Below are 21,876 nucleotides of genomic sequence, written 5' to 3' on the forward strand. Positions count from 1 at the left end.
TCGATCGAGTGAATATTACCCAAAAAGTGCTCGATCGAGTAGAAAAACTACTCGATCGAGTGACTGGACCTGCAAAATACGCATCAAAAGCAAGGAGAGAACATAGAAAGCATAAAAACAGCGTCTAAAGTTCAACATAAAGCTAAAGAAAAATAAAAAGTTTAACAAAAGTACAATAAAACAGTCCGGGCTGCCTCCCGGAGAGCGCAGGTTTAAGAGATCCCGCACGACATTTCTGGCATCAATTAACTGGCGCGTCAAGCTCATCGAAGTACAAGACTTCAACACGATTGTCTGCTTCATTTGCCTCATGGTAATGCTTCACATATTGCCCATTCACCTTGAACCTACTACCTTCGGAATCTTCGAGCTCCACGGATCCAAATTTGGTAACAACATCCACCGTATAAGGACCACTCCACCGGACTTCACTTGCCAGGAAATAATCTCAATCGGGCATTAAACAACAGCACATTTTGCCCAACATGAAACTCCCGAGGTAGAATTCTCTTGTCATGCCATCTCTTCGTCTTTTCTTTATAAATGCGCGAGCTATCATAGGCATTAAGCCTAAACTCTTCCAACTCATCTAGCTGCAAAAGACGATTCTGACCACACAACTCAGGATCAAAGTTAAGCTCACGAATTGCCCACCAAGCCTTACATTCCAATTCAACAGGTAAGTGACATGATTTCCCATAAACTAACCTATAAGGTGATGCACCAATTGGTGTCTTAAAGGCAGTTCTGTGGGCCCATAATGTGTCTTCTAATTTAAGACTCCAGTCCTTCCGTGATTTAGAAATTACTTTAGACAAGATCTCTTTCAACTCGCGATTAGAGACCTCAATCTGACCACTAGTTTGGGGATGATACCCCAAACCACGCCGGTGTTGGACACCAACTTTAGACAGAATAGAAGTTAGTTTCTTTTCCTTAAAGTGCATTCCCCCATCACTAATGACGACCCTAGGGACACCAAATCGGGGAAATATGACCTTTTTAAACATTTTTATCACGGTCTTGGCATCACAATGAGGTGAGGCAATTGCCTCAACCCATTTCGACACATAATCAACAACCACTAAGATGTACTTGTTACCTTTACTAGACGGGAATGGTCCTTGGAAGTCAATGCCCCAGACATCGAAAACCTCAACCTCTAAGATGCCATTTTGTGGCATCTCATGTCTCTTTGAAATATTCCCTGATCGTTGGCAAGTATCACAAGCTGAAACAAAAGACTTAGCATCAGCAAACAAAGAAGACCAGTAAAAACCAGACTGAAGTACCTTAGCCACGGTGCGCGATGGACCGTGGTGACCACCATATGAAGAGGAGTGACAGTGTTCCAGGACTACTTTGGCCTCCCACTGCGGAATACACCGTCTGTAGAGATCGTCTGCACATTCCTTAAACAAATAAGGATCATCCCAGAAATACTGCTTAGCGTTATACAAAAAACGCTTCCTCTGCTGATGAGAAAGGTCAGGTGGTAGCTTGCCACTGACAACGAAGTTAGCTATATCTGCATACCAAGGTTCTTGGTTAACAATAGACGATATAACAGCAATTAAAGTATCGTCAGGGAAAGAGTCATCAATAGGTAGAGAATCTCCCCCTTCCTGTCGCGTCAATCGCGACAGTTGATCAGCTACTACGTTCTCAGCTCCTTTCTTATCCTTAATCTGCAAATCGAAATCCTGAAGAAGGAGTATCCATCTCAATAGCCGTGGTTTAGCCTCCTTCTTAGCAAGGAGATGCCTCAAAGCTGCATGGTCAGTAAAAACAGTAACTTCTGACCCAACCAAATAAGAACGAAACTTCTCTAAGGCATAAACTACAGCTAGCAGCTCTTTCTCAGTGGTAGTGTACTTCACTTGAGCCTCATCCATAGTTCGTCTCACATAGTAGATTGCATTTAAGTCTTTGTCTTTCTTTTGGCCTAGCACCGCTCCTAGTGCATAGTCACTGGCATCACACATTATCTCGAACGGCAAGTCCCAGTCGGGAGGCTGTATGATCGGCGCAGAGACTAAAGCCTGCTTTAACCTATGAAAAGCAGAAAGACACTCATCAGTAAACACAAAAGGGGCATCCTTAAGTAGCAGCTGTATAAGTGGTTTAGCAATTTTTGAGAAGTCCTTGATAAACCGGCGATAAAAGCCGGTGTGGCCAAGGAAACTCCTCACCCCCTTAACATTAACAGGAGGTGGTAATTCTTTGAATCACTTCCACCTTTGCTTTATCAACCTCTATTCCCCTATCGGAAACTAAGTGCCCTAAGACAACTCCCTCGTTGACCATGAAATGACACTTCTCCCGATTCAAAGACAAGATTAACCTCAATGCGGTACGCAACACTTTCTCAAGGTTAGACAGACAGTTAGAAAAATCACTTCCATATACACTGAAATCGTCCATGAAAACTTCCATAATAGACTCAATATACTCTGAAAATATCCCCATCATGCACCTTTGGAAGGTGGCAGGGGCATTACATAAACCAAAGGGCATCCTGCGATAAGCAAACACGCCCTGAGGACAAGTAAATGTAGTCTTAGCTTGATCGTCTGGGTGGATAGGGATATGAAAGAACCCTGAATATCCGTATAAATAGCAGAAAAACTTATGAGAAGCCAACCTTTCTACCATTTGATCAATAAAAGGAAGGGGAAAGTGATCTTCTTGGTGGTGGCATTAAGCTGTCTGTAATCTATACACATCCGCCAACCAGTCACTACCCGAGTAGGTATTAACTCATTCTTATCATTCTTAACTACAGTTGTCCCTCCTTTCTTCGGGACCACCTGCACTGGACTCACCCATTTAAAATGACCAACAAAATAAATAATACCTGCGTCGAGCAGCTTCATTACCTCAGCCATCACAACATCCTGCATCTTCTCGGTTGGTCTGCACCGACCTCGTCTCGCAAGGTTTGTGATCTTCCTCCAGCTCTATCCTGTGCATACAAATATCGGGACTAATCCCCTTGATATCGTCCAATGAATAACCCAGTGCTTTCCTGTTTTTCTTAAGTATAGCTAACAAGGAAGTTAGCTGATCATTATCAAGCTTAGCACTAACAATGACTGGATATTGCTCAGTATCGTCCAAGAAAACATATTTTAGATGAGAAGGAAGAGGCTTACGTTCCGGTACCTTTACCTCAATGGAGCAAAGAGTGCTAATCATCTGTTCCACTTGCTCTCCCTCTGCGTCGGTGAGTTCACGCTCATCTAAATCATCTATAAGCAATTCCAACACAGCGTCATTGTCATCTGGGCTATCTGCACACTCATCAAAAAGCATAAGAGCTTCGAGTGGGTCCTTCATAAAAGAACCCGACCAGAAGTCATAAATAGACTCGTCAATAATATCAACCGAATAACAAGTATCCTCTATCATTGGCCGAGCCAAAGTACTAGGCAGACTGAAAGTGATCGTATCATCCCCTACTGCAAGAGTCAAACGCCCTTGTTTGACATCAATAACAGCCTCAGCTGTACAAAGGAATGATATTCCTAAGATAATTGGGGTCCGGGTGTCCTCAGCTATATCTAAAACAATGAAATCCACTGGGATAAAGAGCTTGCCTATTTTCAGAGGCACGTCCTCTAAGACACCTAAGGGCTTCCTAACAGATCTATCAGCCATCTGTAGGATAATGTTAGTCACTTTAAGGTGACTCATGTTCAGTTTCTTGCAGACAGATAGGGGCATGACACTGACGCTGGCTCCTAGATCACAAAGAGCCTTATCAATAACCACATTGCCTATAATACAGGTAATAGAGAAGCTACCCGGGTCTTTCATTTTAGGTGGAGCCTTATTTAAAAGTAAATTGCTAGACTCTTCCATAAATGAAACTGTCTCAAATGCACTTAAATCTCTCTTACGCGTCACAATATCTTTCATAAACTTAGCGTAAGTAGGTACCTGGGTAACAAGTTCGGTAAAAGGGACAGTTACCTGGAAGTTCTTCACAACGTCCACAAACTTACCGTACAGTCGCTCGATCTTTGCGCCCTTCAGACGACCTGGGAAGGGCACTCTGGTAGCAATGAGTGGATCCGCAACTTTCTCTTTACCTTTATTAATGTGTGACATCTCCACAGCAGGGGAAGATGACACGATAGCGGAATTAGATAGTAAAATAGGATCTCCGCCGCTTCTGGTACTCGATCGAGTACTTTTACCACTCGATCGAGTGATTTCTTTTTCTAGCTTACTCGATCGATCAGTTTTATCACTCGATCGAGTGATTTCTTCAGCAAACTTACTCGATCGAGTAAGAATATCACTCGATCGACCATCTTAAATTTGTGCACTTCTCGATCGACCATAATTATCACTCGATCGAGTGATGGGATGAATTATTTCACTCGATCGAGTGGATTTTTCACTCGATCGAGTGTCTGGACCACACGCAGCAAGGATTTCGTCCAAAAACTCATCTATATCATCTTCCGGGGTATCTTCAGCTATCAAAACCCCGTCTTCCGGTACTTTTGGCCCCTCATGAGTAAGGCCAAATTGGAGATTCGTTGCACTAACTGGATCGCATGTCGGTAGAAGCTTGGCTTGGTCTTTCGCGAGTGTTAACTGCGCGACTTGTTCTCTCAATTCCGCTATGAAAGTTTCTTTCCTATTGCACTTCTCACCAAACTGTTGTGTTATGCTCAACATAAAGGATTTCAGTTAGGCAATTTCCTCATTTGCAGAAGCAGAAACCGGTTGCGGCGCTGGCGTAGAAAGAGTAGAGACATTCTTTATTTCTTCATACAGTTGAGAAAAAGGAACTCCTTGCTTGTATTTCTGATAAGCAAGGACGCGCTCTATACTTGCCAGGCATCCAATAGGATCATGCCCTTCCATGCCACATCTACCGCATATCTCCACGTGCTCAGTAATCGAACAAATCTGTGCACTCTCGCTTATAGCTTCTGTAATCTCCACATTACCTAGACTTTTGCTAGGACCTTCCACTGCAGCTACTACCAACTCATTAGATTGCTCACTACCTCGGGGATTTCCATATTCAGAGACATGAATAGCCATCTCCTCAGTGAGATGCCACCCTTGGTCATCTTCAACATTCTTCGTGAATCTCCCTTTGGCTACGCTGTCAAGAATAGCTCTCTGGGTCCGATATAGTCCGTTGTAAAACTGAGTACAAAGGAACCAACGTTTGAACCCGTGATGAGGTACAGAGCGGACAAGCTTCTTGAACCTAGTCCAAGCCCCATTCAAATCTTCAGTAGACAGCTGCTCAAAAGAACTAATCTGAGCTCTCAAGGTATTGGTGCGCTGCGGTGGGAAATATCGCCTGTAAAAGGCTAAAGCAAGGGAACTCCAGTCGGTTACACTGGCTGCCTCCCTATCTAGATCTCTCAACCATTCCCGGGCATCATCAGCTAAAGAAAAGGGAAAGAGGGCTCCCTTCACTTTGTCCTGTGTCACCCCAACAGAAAGAAGAATGGTAGAGCAATACTCTGTAAATAGCTCTATATGCCTGCATGGATCTTCTTCAGGTACCTCCCTAAAGAGATTTCTCTCCACCAGCTGTATGTAAGATGGGTGGATTCCAAAGTTTCCTAGATCAGTAATGGGTAATAGGAAACCTTTTGGAAGGGAATCTACATTAGGCTCTGAATGGCTGGCTATATTAGGCATTCTGGCAAATAGACTTTACAAAGCAAACAAATAACCTGCAAAACTAATCAAAAGCTTTGCAGAAATGAGATCAGTCTCAAGGAATAAATTCCTTGAGACGAGAAACAAACTTAAATAAAGCAACAAAATTGCGCCACCTCCCAAGAACGGCGCCAAAATTTGAGTAAGGGGTCGTATACCTATCAAAAATACCAACCGCCTCTAACTAATATAGCAAGGAAGTCGGGTCGATCTTCACAGGGAGATGGGAAAATGTCAGCTTTGTCTAAGTTCGTCACGGTAACCAAATTGGGAGGTTTTAAATATATTGTTCTAAACTAATGAAAAGGATAGAGAAGAAAGAACAAGAGAATAAAGATTAACCAAGTAGAGAAGGCAGCTAAGACAGACGGTTCACCATAATCATTCGGTCAAGTAATCTAGGTCTCAGGTCAATGCAGGTATGGTCTAAGGGGCAGTGAAAATCTCCTTTCGGTCTCAATTCGCCCTAAAGCACAAATAGCTTAGCTTTCGCCCTAACTATAATGCCCTATTGTTCGCTACTAGTCTCACCTCTTCCAACCTTTCGGTCCAGGTCAAGGGTCACTATGATATAAATGCCTAATTGCGTCGACTCAATTAAACAGATACAGATAATTGCGTAGATTAACAACAAAGACTACACCAAAGATTAACCTAGTAAATCGATTACTATCTCTTCATAATTATGGATCCCCTTTAGTCTTAGCAAAAGGGAATTAGCTATGCATCATCATCGAATTAACAATAATAACATAAAGATAATTGAAACTAAACATGATAACAAAACTAATGAAGATTGAATTAAAGCAATTATGATAGCAATAAAGGAGAGAAGGAAAATAAAGCAACAATTAAGATTAAGGAATTAAAGAGGAATAATGGTACCAATACAAATCCGAATTCGATTAGCAAAAGAGTAGAAAGAGAGTAAAATCCAATGAACAGTAGCCAAAGATAGAGTAAAAGTGAATGAGAGAGCGAGTCACGTAGTCTCCCCTCGTCATATACGAAAATCCTCTCTAAACCTAATCTATGGACTAATTACAAAAGCCCATATGAAATTAGGCGGAGAAAAGTCTATTACAGGATAAACCACTCGATCGAGTGGAAATAAACCACTCGATCGAGCAACTAATCATCAAACCTCTCGATCGAGTGGAAATAAACCACTAGATCGAGTACTCCTTGCAATGTCTTCTCTTTTGTATACTCGAACTGCTCGATCGAGCAACCTTCAACATATAGAGCATTCGATCGACTAGAAAACTAGTCGATCGAGCTATTTAAGCACGTTAGACATTGAAACACTTCCCGAAACCAGCTCACGCGTCTTCCAAGTGTTAGATTTCCAAGCTCCGGCTCCTCGTTCTCCATAAATGCATGCAAATGGGACGAATTAAGGCTCGATTTAGCTCCTCTTTGGTTAATTCCTGCAAATTACATAAAACGAACCAAAGTAGAATATTCGGGGGTATTTGTAGCTAGATGCTACATAAATAATACAGAAATGCGTGTAAAAATGAGGTAAAAACCTTATATAAAATACACGCATCAAGCTACGCGAATCACAAAGTTTGTTGATATTAAACTAATTAAGTAAATTAACAATTGGTAATATATGACTTACATTTCGACCAAAAAAAAAAAAAAAGTAAATTAACAACTAAACTACTAAAGTAAGAAATCAAGTAATAAAAAATAGTAATGGTCTAAACAATAAATAAAGGTCTAGGATCCGATTTTTGCCCACCGACATGCTCATTTACTATGATAATTCCGGTTAATTAGTCGTCAAAGTGAAATGTAAGGGGGAAAACGCCTCTAATTTGCCTACTAACTCCCTCTCGGACTCATAATAGGACACTAGTATCCCCGACTCACCTCCCTCCCGGATTCGTGACTCGGACTCCCTAATTCAATACCAAGTATAAGTTAAGGTCAATAAGCCCACGTTATCTTCCCTGTCATCTCACTCCCTCTCCTAGGGTCGATTTCAAACCGGAAATTAAAGGCACCCTTCTCAAGTTCTCCCTCCCGGGTTCAACTCAAGTTGGCAATTAGTCTAAGTGAGGTGAGCCGACTCCCAACATAGCCAACTCCCGTCGATGGTCAAGGGTAAAAAGTCAACAACAATCCCAAATAAAACATTACAAGTCAAATCCTTCAATCTTCCCTAACCGATACTCCAACAACTAATTAAAATGGAATTTAATCAAGTAACTTACACATGTCGAGGTTAAATCGAATCCTAGTGAAAATATTACTCACTAATCATTACTAATTTAACACTAAATACATTTATAATTACTCTAAACATGGTATTAAACCAAATAAAGTGATAAATATTGAAACTTTACCTCATCTAATGACTAAACATGAATAAATTAACACTAAATATGTTAAGAGTAATAAAGACTAAAACTTTAACTAATTAAATGATGATTAAACTAATTAAAACACTACAATAATCTAAATAACAATAAAAAGGAGAAAGGAGAGAAATTTATACCAACTTATATTGAAGAGGAATGAGATGAAAAATTCTTCATACAAATATTATAAACCATAATTACTAGCTAAATTAAACTAAGAAAATGTAAAGAAATGAGAGATTTTTTTATTTTATGGAAAACTAGATCTAAAATACTACCTACATCTACTCCTACTGTTTCTCCTCTTCACTGCCTGGGAACCGAACAATTGAAGCTCTTCCAAAGAAATGTTGATAAGATTATAGATGATAAGATTATAGATGAGAAATGGTTGCATAAGAGAATCGTATTATTGATAGTTGTGTCTTACACGATATATCGTGGTGTATTTATAACCTTACATCTTAAATAAGATAACCCTAGTTTAGTAAACCCTAATGGTAGCAGGCCTTAATGGGCCTAATATTCTAATACCCTCCCGCAATCGTAAAGACAGTACGTAATACGAACTTTACGATTGGAGAAATACAAAATAATCATAATTTAAAAAAACTCCCATCTCCTCATCGTGGTCTTCATTTAAGAACAAAAAATCATAATTCTTCATTTTTCTTCGTCTTCATCAAACTTCTTCATCTTCGCATCACAAGGTAGGTACGAGAAACAAGTATAAGACTCGCTAGAAAATGTTCGAACAAGAACGTTAATTTTTTCGGACTTGTCGAATATCACATAATTCGTTAGGAACACTAATCGGACCTAAACAAATCTTAGTAAAACTGAAAATTATCCGTCAATTTTAATATTTGGAGAACGCTAAGTTTTTCGGACGCCAAATACATTTTTTAAATTGCGTAACTTGCCAGTCAATTTTTGTACCACCTTGAATGAAGTAAAGCCGATAAATCAAGTTTCAAAGAGGAAGAAATTTGAATAATTTCTTTCTTCAAATAAACGAGAGGGTTTACGGCTTGCATACCTCCCGTCAAAAATCTATCGAGAATTAGAGGGGTTCTTATTATCTCTCACGGCAGCATCATCATGGACTACATTTTTTTTTAGTTTGAAAAATATAATAAACTAAAACAACTAATTAACATTGATCATCACATGTAAATCCCGCCGGCAGGCATCGCTTATGTAAAATGCCTACCGGCAGGGCAGCGGATTTTTATATTTTAGGCCTCAAGAGCGAGAGGCTCTAATACCATGATAAAATTATAGATGAGAGATGGTTGCATAAGGGAATCGTATTATTGATAGTTGTGTCTTACACGATATATCGTGGTGTATTTATAACCTTACATCTTAAATAAGATAACCCTAGTTTAGTAAACCCTAATGGTAGTCGGCCTTAATGGGCCTAATATTCTAATAAATGTGATGCTCGCCCTTTCTATTGGTAACACGTGACTCCCCTTTCTCCAAAAGTCCACCATCCACCTTTTTGTTATTTTCAAAAGTGCCAGCACTCCTAGCAAATGTAGTCTCACCAAATTAGACAAAGAGCAATGGCCCAATGACGGAGCCCATATCATGCTCTAGCTTTACCAACGAAATGTAAACAGGAGAGTGGTGTCTCATTTTCTTTTTATCCTTATTTCATCCGTTTTGACCGCTTTCTTACTCGGATTTGGTACCTACAAATTGAAAAGACGAGAGCAGTACCAAAAATACTAACAAATAATATGAAATAACATTATTTTAAACTAGTCAACTAATGAGCTATATAAGACTAAAATGGGTCGATAAAGTAAACTCGGGTTATTAATTTAATCAAATAAGAGGTAAGATGCGGGTTAAAAATCAGTAAAATAAAGTGTTATCAAATCTCCCCACACTTATCTTTTACTCGTCCTCGAGTAAGCTCAAACATGATAAAAATGCAACACAAGTGATGACTCCAAACCCAAAGTGAATGCACAATATAAGCACCACTTAATTATTCTACTATAATATCCGAATGAGTATTAGCGCACTCAACGCCCTTCAACTCACAGTTATTGTTGGGCCAGGAATTTCGCACTACTGATAGGATAGAATTCTACCCTGACCTGACAATCAGGACAGGTCCATCAAGGTAGTCCAAGTTTGGCACCAGTCGATGAGCCTGGACTCCCGCATCATCTTCAGGATCAAGTTCAACCCTGGCCTGACAATCAGGGTGTCAGGACGTCAAGCCATCAGGGTACAAGAAGACAGGTACCAGGCCGGAGAGGACAACGGTCAAGTGTAAGGTCAACATTTGACCAAGTCATGGATAATTATATATAAGATTTCTACAACATAGATATGGTCATTAAAGAGGAAGATTTGGTCATAAAGAAGGAGCATTAATAGGCATTAATGCGCAATAAAGACAGCAATCAAGACAGCAATTAAGGAGGAATATTCAGCATTAAGTACAAAGATTTGGCAGCCATTTAGCTTGACTATATAAGGAGCATTTGAAGATCATTTGGCAAGACAAGGCATACTCTAACATACACAACACAACTTATCCCATTGCAAGCAAGCCTATTATAATATTTAGAGAAAATATTATACTTTGTGCTCGCGCCATTATAATCCTCTTAAATCATAGTGAAATCCTCTCCTGGCTTGGTGCCCGTGGTTTTTTCCCATTCAAGGGTTTTTCACGTACAAATTCCTTTGTCATATTATTTATCTTAGTTGCACTACTTTTATTATAGTCAATCCTGCCTAGGTACTATTACGATGAATCGAAATAGGATAATACTAGTTAACCCCTATACTATTCTACCCTGGTCATATTTTCAGCCCTGGGCAAAATATGGACAAAACAGTTATGTTTATGAGGTAAAATACGACTTGTAAGGCAAGTTGGGTCTTGCACAAAAATGATACATACCCTAACAAGTTAAGCACAAAAGGAAGAAGTAGGATGCATCAATCAAAAGTTTAGCCATTTTCCTCATCTAAATGGTGGAGTCAACTAAGAGGGGACAAATATAAGGGCATATACTCCGTCACAAATACTAGTTCAACAAACTACTAAGTCTAAGAGAATGGAACCAAATCACCTCCAAATGGTGTTAACCTAGACTACTTTCGTCCTCAATTTTCAAATGCTTTCGTCAAGGGCGATCGGATGGCGTGGGGGCCATTTTGATAGCGAGGTTTGTTGCACTTCCCCAATCAAACAAATTCTCAACTAAACTAATGTAGTAGGGTAGTCGAGCTCGAACCACAAGGAGATCAAGTTTGAGTACTAGTTTTGTCTTAGAATATAAGTTAGATACGCGAATCATGAAATATGATTGATTTTAAACTAAGAAACTAAGCTAATAATTAAATAAGACTACTAGGGTAAGAAAGCAAATAATATAAATAATAATGGTCTAAACAATAAAATAAAGGCATAAAATCTGATTTTGTCCACCGACATGCTCATTTACTATAATAATTCCCGGTTAATTAGTCGTAAAGGTGAAGTTTAAGGGGGAAAACGCCTCTAATTCGCCTACTAACCCCCTCCCGGGCTCATAATAGGACACTAGCCACCACGACTCACCTCCCTCCCGGGCTCGTAAGTCGGACTCCCTTATCCTAAGGCTATGATCAATAAGCTCACGTTATCTTCCCGGTCATCCCACTCCCTCTCCCAAGGGTCGATTTCAAACTGAAAATTAAAGGCACCCTTCTCAAGTTTTCCCTCCCGGGTTCAACTCAAGTTGGTGACTAGTCTTAATGAGGTGAGCCGACTCCCAACCTAGCCAACTCCCGTCGACGGTCAGGGGTCAAAACTCAACAACAATCTCAAATAAAACATAACAAGTCAAATCCTTTAATAAACCCCAACTAATTACCCAACAACTAGTTAATTACGGAATCCAATTAAGTATACTTAACATGTTAGGGATTAATCGAACCCTAGTGAGGTAACTACTCACTAATCATTACTAATCTAACACTAAATACATTTATAATTACTCTAAATATGGTATTAAACAACATAAAGTGTTAAAGATTGAAACTTTAACTAATCTAATGAGGATAGATGAATAAATTAACACTAAACATGTTAAGAGTAATAAAGACTAAAACTTTAACTAATTAAAGAGACTAAACTAAGTAAAACATAACAATAATTAAATAACAATAAGAGAAAGGGAGAGAAGAAAATTATACCCAACTTGTATTAAATAGGAATTAGATGATGAATCTTCATACAATGATTGTAAATTGAATGGAAGGATGAAATCTAGTCTAAAAACAATGAAGAAAATGCGTGTTTCTGATTTTTTTTGGAGGACCAAACCTAAAATTCTAACTTACTGCTACTCCAACTCGTTTTTCCTCCTCTCTGCTCAGCACAAGGACCAAATGATGAAGCTCCCCCCATTTCCGTCTTCTGCATGTGTCCCCAAAACCTACAAAAAATGAGCTGCTTTTTTTGTGCTTGCCCAATCAATTGTTCCATAATTCCAAGTCAAGTGCACATGGGCCCAAGAGGAAATATTGGTCTTGAATTGATCAATTGGCCTCAACTCCTCAAGCCCAAACCGTGTGTTAGTTTTATAAGGGCCACACTTCCCTGCCAAAAACAATGACTCTTTTGTACTCGGTCTTAGCCCGGTTTATGTACTCGTTCTCTCTTGATCTCGCTCCACTTAATATCTACAAATACAAAAAGACGAAAGCAGTACCAAAATTCCGAGAATTCGTATAAAAGACCATACTTAATATAATACAACTAATATTTTATTTTATTTCAAAACGAGCAAATAATCCTAAGGCGGGTTATTAATTAGGCCAAATAAGAGATAAAATACGGGTTAAAAACGAGTTAAATAAAGTGTTATCAGTTCTACGCATGCTCGCAAATTTTCACTTCCACCAACCTCGTATACATTTTGAAATACGTGATTTCTACTGATAGTTGATTTATTTATTAACTATTACCCATGCGCTTGCAGACCTCTTTAATAGGTTGCTTTGTTTTACCTTGCATTGACTACCTAGGTTACTTAGTTGCCATTTGCACAAAAATAGGAACCCTTTAAAGTCTATATACTATGGTTACGCAAATCAGATCCATCTATGCATAATGCAACCAGAATTTGAAGTCTCTGCTTTTGATACAACAATCTATTTTAATAACTGTTGTGTTTAAATTATGGTTACGATACATCCCTACTTCGCACATACATAAGGCCTAAACTGTCAAGGCTTTTAGTGGTGGCTATTTAATACATCACCGAGCACCGGCATTAGCCTCACCTTACAAGAATTCACCTGTTTCAATGTCTCGTAATACGCTATGAGTAAGTTCAAAACCGACTGGTTTGTAAAGCCTTGTATGACCTCATTGTTTGGCTCCCACTATTACTATATCATTTACAACCCTCCAAAAAAACAGTCTGGCTACGGCCAAAAATGCTGCAACCATCGTTTTCAGGAATCAGCAACGGCCTCATAAGAGTGTGCCATTACGCAACAACCCACCGGAAATCGGGTACTTCTCATTTACCCGCATACGTTGCCAGACCAAGGCTAGTTACAATTACAACCAGAAAAGGAAGCAAGATAATCCGTAAAAATACAACTCTGGACATTACAGAACACTTCCCACCCATCATTATGCCTTGGCAACACAATCCCCTTAATCCTTCAAAAATGAGTGGACTGCAAAGGAGTATTATGTTTTCACAAACAAGAGTTTGTGAGTGTTATAGCTGATAAGACATTATAGCCCATATTTCTCCTCAAGCTAACAGCCAATCCCCATCTTAACTTGACCAAGGATTTGCTAAAGGAAGTTTGTGAGTGTTATGACGTTAGATTTAATAATATGTTTTTCTTATAACGGATATATCCGTCTTACAAGTTAAATAGGTAACATATACACTAATTGCATAAATCGGGCAAATCCTTATGATATCGTCTAGCCATTTTATACTTTTGTCGTTGCTATGATTTGGTTAGCCATTGGATGAATTTTAATATTACGAAGGATTATATTTGTCTAGATTAAGTATGTCTCTGATTTTTAAACCAAAATAAACCAAATGTTGTGCTGACACCCATTTTCATGGTGTGTCCTATTATTAACATTAAACAAATAATGTGTATCGTTTTAAATACATCGGGTATATCAGGCCTACAAGTACAACAAGTAAAATACACAACGCTTATATAGCTACAACGAGTTTATACAATCGCGAATAGAAATTAAAACCGCGCAAATTGATGGTGATTTAGTTTGCCTTAAGATAAAAAACAGATATTGTCCATTTAAGCATATGTATAGAAATTTTAAAAACAAGGAGTGTACTTGCACTTGCTTAGATGACATACTATATTATTAACATTAGACAACTAATAGATTGTACTTATCATTTAGTATTATATATATGAGTGTGTGTGTATTTGATAATTGTTGCCATACTCACTCTCTAAAACAATAAGTTAAAAACTGAAAATATATATGCAGGGAAGCGTGGGTAATGTGGTTTAGCATTCACCATGTCCTTCTCATGCCTTACCAAAGGTATATTATGCCTATATGATTTCACTTTAAAACTTACATTACATGTATTCGTATGCATATTATGATAACCTGTGTATTGAGTGACACACGTTATCATATATTTACACGTAGCATTACCAGGAAAAGGAAACTGTTTCCTGCAATACAAAGGTTGTTCTCTGTGTGTCGTGTGTTAAGTTATCTTGTTAAGTTATCTTACATGTTGTATAGTATACAAAGGGTCGTCATTATTACCGTCTTGATAGGAGTAAAGCATACAAATTGTTATGTTTGGTAAATATCTAAAATATTTTGATGTGATATACATTTGAATTTATATATAGGTCAATTGTTGTATTCTGTGTTGTTGGATTGATTCTCTGTGCACTTAGTTTTTTAGTGAAATATCAAGTGGAGCAACCCAAAAAATAGTCCTACAAATTAGCCCTAAGTAACTATTCAATTCTGTAGCATGCTAAGACTCGTCTTAACACTAAAGTGTAACCTAACAATACTAGCGTGTGAGATTTTGCGACAGTGATTTAGGATAAGGCACAGTTGCATCTTTTGTGTACATTAACAGTATGAGTTCACGATAATAAGAAGAGATTTAACTTGGGTATGTGTGGTATGCACTAAAGTATGCAGTGAGCAACGATTTGATGGTGCTTAAACATTACTTGCTCAAAAGCAGGCCTTCATACTTACTGAACAACATAAGAGTAAAGTCAAACCTAGAACTAACAGATTTATTTGCCTGTTTATTAACATACCTATAAGGCCGCAGACTATCTGTTTTACACGGTTTCGACTGTTTCGTAATTATTTCAAAATATTTGCGAGTAAACCCTATATGTTCTCTTGTTTACAAGGCATTGTGTTTTCCTCTTTAGAAACCGTCTTTTAATACAAGGGAAATAAATGCAATTACAGGTCATAGATCCTGCACCTACACAAGTAGTTATTCCTTTCCAACCCTTGATTGAGCAAATAGCTGAATGCCTTCGCTTCTCGAGTCCCAAATATCGATACGTAGATGAGGCGAGTAATAGTGTCTACCTCTCGGTCTCTACGGAGGGTGAAACAGTGGCCTTGATATATGTGGGTGGTCCAGCCATTACTCCTGAAGAGTCGTGTGAGAATAAAGCTATGCAGGCCGTGCGTGATATCATGACCAAATATCGAGTTACGGTCAAGGACTTTACTTACACAAAGATGGAGGTGCTACATCGATGCTTAGAGAGCTTGTAAAGGGTCGTACCAACACCCCGCTGAATGAGGAACCTGCACTTGCCTGTCCGAATCCCCTAAAAATTGTGACACTTGATTATGTTTCCCTACTGACACATTTGCAACAAAAGTTTCCTATTCACTGCACTACCCTTGATACCCTTAGGCATGGCAAGGAACGGTTTACTTCATGGATTACCGTGTCCCTCCCTGGGGTCATTGCTGGAAAAACAGACATGGTCAGCGACTGTTTCAAGTTCCCAGAAGCCTCAAATAATGGCCTAGCTAAAAAGGTCATCGAATATATATTTCACCAATACTAAACAATGACATCATAGATGCAAACTATAATACTCCTGATACTAATTGTGTTGCTCTTGATTGTGCCCTTGAGCGAGAAACCTTACTTGCTTCAAAAGAGCGTATTCTAGACATAAAAGAAGAATTTGAACCATCATGCTTGCTACTTGAGGAGGGGGCTACTACGCCACGAGCTATAGCTTTTCAGATTCCTCGCCTTAATGGTCCACTTTCGCCCCCCAAGAAGCTGAAATTCTGTGCAACATGCGAGCACAAGGCACATGTGAGACTTGCAAGGGCAAAGCCTCCCCGGTACTTTAAAGTATCTAAATATGTGGAGGTGATGTTTGACCGCTTCAAAAAAGCATGATTAAGCAGCATAGCAGGGGTAATGGGCTGGGTATGTAGTTAGAGCCTGATGACTATCCTATTTTGCCACCACACTAATAGTGTGATGAGTGGTGTAGATCACTACTACTGTGTTTTGCCATCGTTGTAGTTGCTCAGTACGGGCTTGTAATTTGTAAACCCCTATGGTAATGTCCATGTATGTCTGCTGCATGTATTTTTAGGTTAGATTATGATGAATTTTGCATTACTGCATACCCGCCCTACAACTCAGATGTAAGGAGATGCTTTTCAATAATTAACCTAAGCAAAAAATGTTTGTTGTTCGAGTTGGATTATTTTTTGAGCTGCTCCATTAATTCATTGCATTCTGATCTTAGATCATGGCTTGACCACCCAAAAAAAAGGGTGTCAGGCAATTGAGAGGTTTTGTATGATTTTTCAAGAAATTACAAAAAAGGGCAAAATAGAAGAAAAAAAGGACAAGGAAGTGCCTGCATTAAAAAAAAAACAGGGCAAAAAAAGGGGGGGGGGGTGGGATTGAAAGGGAAAAAGAGTTAAAGGGACTCCATATGACAAAGGCTAGGCAGTTAATCTTACCGCATTTGGTGATAAGTTAGTTCTTGCAGGTGGCTTAGGATTTACCGGCTTAGGATTTACTGCTTTTGGACTACATACCTTGTGTACTTAGGAGTTATCGCATGCTAACTAAACCATATTCATTAGCTAACTCACCACATGATAAATGCTATGCATTTGCTTACACTTCTTTGCCTAGGCGGTTTTCCAGGCTAATAAAAAACACAAACACATGACCCTTTATTTTAGGCATTATAGTGCGCTGATCATAACAAATACCCATTCCTGCGACTAACTAGTAAACTGTGTAACTTATTACCCTGAACTATCCCTATCCAGGCCTAACCCTAACTGAAAACATGTCCTACTAACGTGATCGGAGCCGGTGTTACATAATGCCCTAATACTAATTATATGCAATTGGTCATTCACTTTACTAGGCTATTTTCACAACTTAAGATATGTGCCCTACTATAACCAACGTGGCAAGTTAACTGGCACAAGCAAATAGAATACCCTTTGCTCTATACGCATTAACTATGTGATCCTACCAATAAAAGGTGTTCTAAGCTAGAAGCATCTGTACATCATTATACCAGCCTTAGTCAATTGTGAACCAACTTTATGTATTATGCAGGAGCCTGACATCTCTGAAAACCCCCTACAGGAAACAGGCCACATCCAATATGCTCAAGCACCTGTACCAGTCATGCGTGCAAAACGGTCAAGGGCAACATTTGTACAAGGTAACCATGGTGTCATCGGGTCTGCTCAGCTGCTACTGCATTTATTACTTTTGTTGTATAGGTTGTAAATAGATTTAAACACAAAATATGACTTGTGCAGTAATGTTCCTGAAACACCACCACAACCACGAGCAAAGAGGAGGAGGAAAGCTCGGGTAGCCCGACAACAACAACAGTGTAAGTTTTGCTAATGTAGTGAAAACAATGTTACTAGTAGTCTATTCGCAACAAGCCTAAAACTGACATGCCATTATGCACATCATTAATAGGGTTACCTGCAGCACACATTGATCACCAAGTACCTACGGAACCCCTCAAGTTGCCACAAGGTGGGGTTTGTCCTAAATGCCATGCCAAAAAACTCGCATATGAAACACCTTTTTTCTGCTGTGCTGATGGTGCAATACAGTTACCTGCTAATGAGTTCCCTCCCGCGTTAGTCAGGCTGTACACCTCCACTGATGAAGATGCCGTGCACTTCAAAAAATTTGCAAGAATGTATAATAATCTCTTTGCATTCAGCTCAATTGGTGGAAATATTGACGTGAGCACACAGAAAGGTATATACGTCTTTAAGCTACATGGTCAAATATATCATCATATACCCACCTTGCTACCCAATGACGGTAGATCGAAATATCTGCAACTATATTATTATGATGGGCAACATGAGGCGCTTAATCGAACAGACTGATTTCCAGAGGTAAGAGCGGATGTAGTAAACACCCTTATGCAAATTACCCAGGCAAACCCGTATGCGCAATTTTTCCGATCCCTCAGAGAACTACCTGTTAGTGAAAATACCCAAATATTGCTTAACCGGGATACAGTATTGGACCAACGGGTGTATAATGCACTCACGTCTAACGAGGTTGCTGTTATATGGACTGAAAGTTCAACATCTAGCGAATGTAATACCCCGCACATAACTGTCACTGCAATGAATAACCAGTCCCACTGGATAATGCATTACTATGGCTGTTATGATCCTTTGCAATATCCATTGCTTTTTCCGGCTGGGGAATGCGGGTGGGTGTAAGGGCTAAGGAAGGTCGGCTTGCAAGCGGGTACTAGAGGACCTGACCCACGAAACAATGCGGCCTTAGAACCAACCCAAACGATCGAAGGCCTTCTATAAGATGAACTGATCTGTATATTTATTCGCACTGCAGTGGTTTACAAAGTTCATTTTTCAGTTAATGGTTTTCAGTATACACTATGCAAAGTCTACTAACTTTATGATACCACACGTTACAACAGGTGCAAACGAAAGCTATGGACCAAAGGAAAAAGTGATATCATGCCGCAAGTATTACAGCTACAAGTTATAAAACCGACCCAGAAATATGCTCCTTAGAACTGACTGCTGTTTACAGCAGTATGTGGTAGACATGTATCTTAAAATTGAAAACACCAGGCTTGATTATTTCAGAAATAATCAGGAAACCATTAGGGCTGAACTATTCCAGGGGATCATTGATACTGTAGGAACTGGTGAATGTCGTGCAGCAAATGTCAGCACAAGAGTAATTTTACCACCAACGTTCTTGGGGGGCCTCGGAACATGAAGAGACGGTATCTCAATTCGATGGCCCGTGTACATAGGTTTGGCAAGCCTGATTTGTTCGTCACTATGACAAGCAATGCCAACTGGCCTGAAATAAAGGACCAACTAGCACTAGGAGAAGAGGCACAAAATAGGCCAGATTTTGTGGCCAGGGTGTTTCGGGCTAAGCTCTTGGCTCTAAAAAAACAGATTGTGGACAAACATGTATTCGGAGAGGTGTCTGCTTATGTCTACGTGGTTGAATTCCAAAAAAGAGGCCTTCCTCATGTCCATTTCCTCATTATTCTCAAAGACGGGTATAAGCTAAAATGCCCGGCTAATTACGATAAGTTCGTGTGTGCTGAAATTCCAACAATGGCTAACCCTGCCCTCCGTGCCACCATTCTCAAACACATGATGCACGATCCTTGCGGCAAACTGAATCCTGAATGTTCCTGCATGAAACATGCTAAGACGCCTGTCCGTTGCAAATACGAGTACCCTAAGTCTTTCACACCGACCACTGCAACTAATATTGCTGGCTACCCCGAGTACAGAAGGCAAGATGCAGGTGAATCAGTGCTTATCCGGAAGCACTTATTGGACAACAGATGGGTCATACCTTATAACCTCTACCTGTTAGCGCTCTTTGACTGTCACCTTAATGTCGAGGTATGCTCAACAATGCACGTAGTTAAATATCTATACAAGTACATATACAAAGGCCACGACAAGATATCTTTCAGTGTTAAGGATAACGATGATCCTAAAGGAGTTGATGAAATAGCACAATTCCAGTCAGGATGATGGGTATCTCCTTGTGAAGCGGCATGGAGGATATTTGGTTTTGATCTTTTTGAAACTCACCCACCAGTGATGTCCCTGCAAGTGCACCTGCCAAACATGCAGACAATACGCTTGATGCCAATCGATAACCTTGCAAATGTTCTTGCAGATGAGAAGAAGGGTCGTACGCCGCTAACTGAGTTTTTCAGGGTGAGTGGAACCGAGGGCTGCCCCAAACTTTTATATGTGGAGTTTACAGAGCACTACCGCTGGGACACTGGTTCACGGACCTGGATAAAAAGGAAGACCAAGGTTATTTTCATTGGTAGGCTTGTCTTGTAGCACCAGCAGAAGGCGAAAGATTTTTCTTGCGCCTACTGCTATTACATATCCGAGGACCTACATCATTCGAATCATTGAAGACAGTGAACGGGTATAAATGTACAATGTTCCAGGAAGCTACATTGCGACACGTGCTCCTCGAAGATGAAGATGCAACGGACATGTGTATGGCAGGGGCGTGTGTAGTTCAAATGTCGGCAGCTCTGCGACGCCTGTTTGCTACATTGCTCATATTCGCACAACTAAAAGACCCATCTATGTTATGGGAAACTCATTATAAATCATTGTCAGACGACCACAGGTACACATATCCTGACGAGGCACAGAAAGTTAAACAAATGACAGCTCGATCAATCGAACGATATTTGGAAGCGATGGGCAAGTCCCTCGCAACCTTTGGTCTAGAGCACCTGGACACATGTATCAATGAAGAAATAAGGCGTTCCATGGATATTAGTGATGCACTTGACGCACCAATACCAGAAGAGTGCAGGTTGTGCAAGGCACAACTAAATGCAGCCCAGCTTGAGGCATTCACCACAATTATAGAACACGTACGTACATCGAGGCCAAGGACATTCTTTATAGACAGGACTGGTGGGACTGGTAAAACCTTTATGTACAACGCACTTTATGCTGAAGTGCGATTAATGGGGGAAGTTGTCTTGCTAACAGCAACGTCCGGTATTGCTGCATCCAACATACCTTCTGGTAGGACAACCCATTCCAGGTTCAAAATTTACATTTATTGTGATGTTTCCCTCGCATGCGACATTCCTAAACAAAGTATCCTGCAGCGTTGATAATTGCAACACGCCTGATAATATGGGATGAGGCCTCAATGGCGAAAGGACAGAATGTAGAGTCACTTGACCTACTTCTCAAGGACGTATGTGATTCAGACAAGCCTTTTGGAGGTAAGTGTAATACTACGGTTTTCTATGCTTATGGGTACTCTATCAAGTGGGGCTTATACTGCCGAGTAAGTGAGTTTGGTTACAAAACAGTGGTCTACCTGATGGGTACTCGATCGAGTACGTGTGGCACTCGATCGAGTAAGGGGCACTCGATCGAGTTAGTGACTTACTCGATCGATAAGTCGGTTATGCGGGTTGTTTTAGCCGGGTTTTGTTAGCAACGCGAGATTGATATTTAAAGTATTCCGTCAGTTCTTTTTGTCACTTTTATATTTTTTAAAACCTCTCAAGAGAAAATAAGTTACGTTACTTCCTTTCTTCGCGTTGCTATCAAATCCCAAAGGCTAGGGTTGTCGGATCATCGTGTTCTTTACGCAGTTGAGTTCGTCGTCTCGAGGGTAAGATCCTTGTATAGTTTTTATACCTTTTTGTTGATTTTGTTTAAAACCCTAATTGG

At 39.8% G+C, this 21,876-nt stretch overlaps 1 protein-coding gene across 1 annotated transcript; it reads left to right on the plus strand.

Annotated features, from left to right (window-relative positions):
- The first annotated feature begins 19,416 nt into the window (after window positions 1–19,416).
- LOC141616947 (uncharacterized) lies at window positions 19,417–20,181 on the plus strand. Its single transcript, XM_074434116.1, has one exon. The coding sequence runs from the start codon at window positions 19,417–19,419 to the stop codon at window positions 20,179–20,181; it is 765 nt and encodes a 254-aa protein (XP_074290217.1).
- Window positions 20,182–21,876: the final 1,695 nt, after the last annotated feature.

Source organism: Silene latifolia, chromosome X, assembly GCF_048544455.1.
Source record: "Silene latifolia isolate original U9 population chromosome X, ASM4854445v1, whole genome shotgun sequence".
Lineage (NCBI taxonomy): Eukaryota > Viridiplantae > Streptophyta > Magnoliopsida > Caryophyllales > Caryophyllaceae > Silene > Silene latifolia.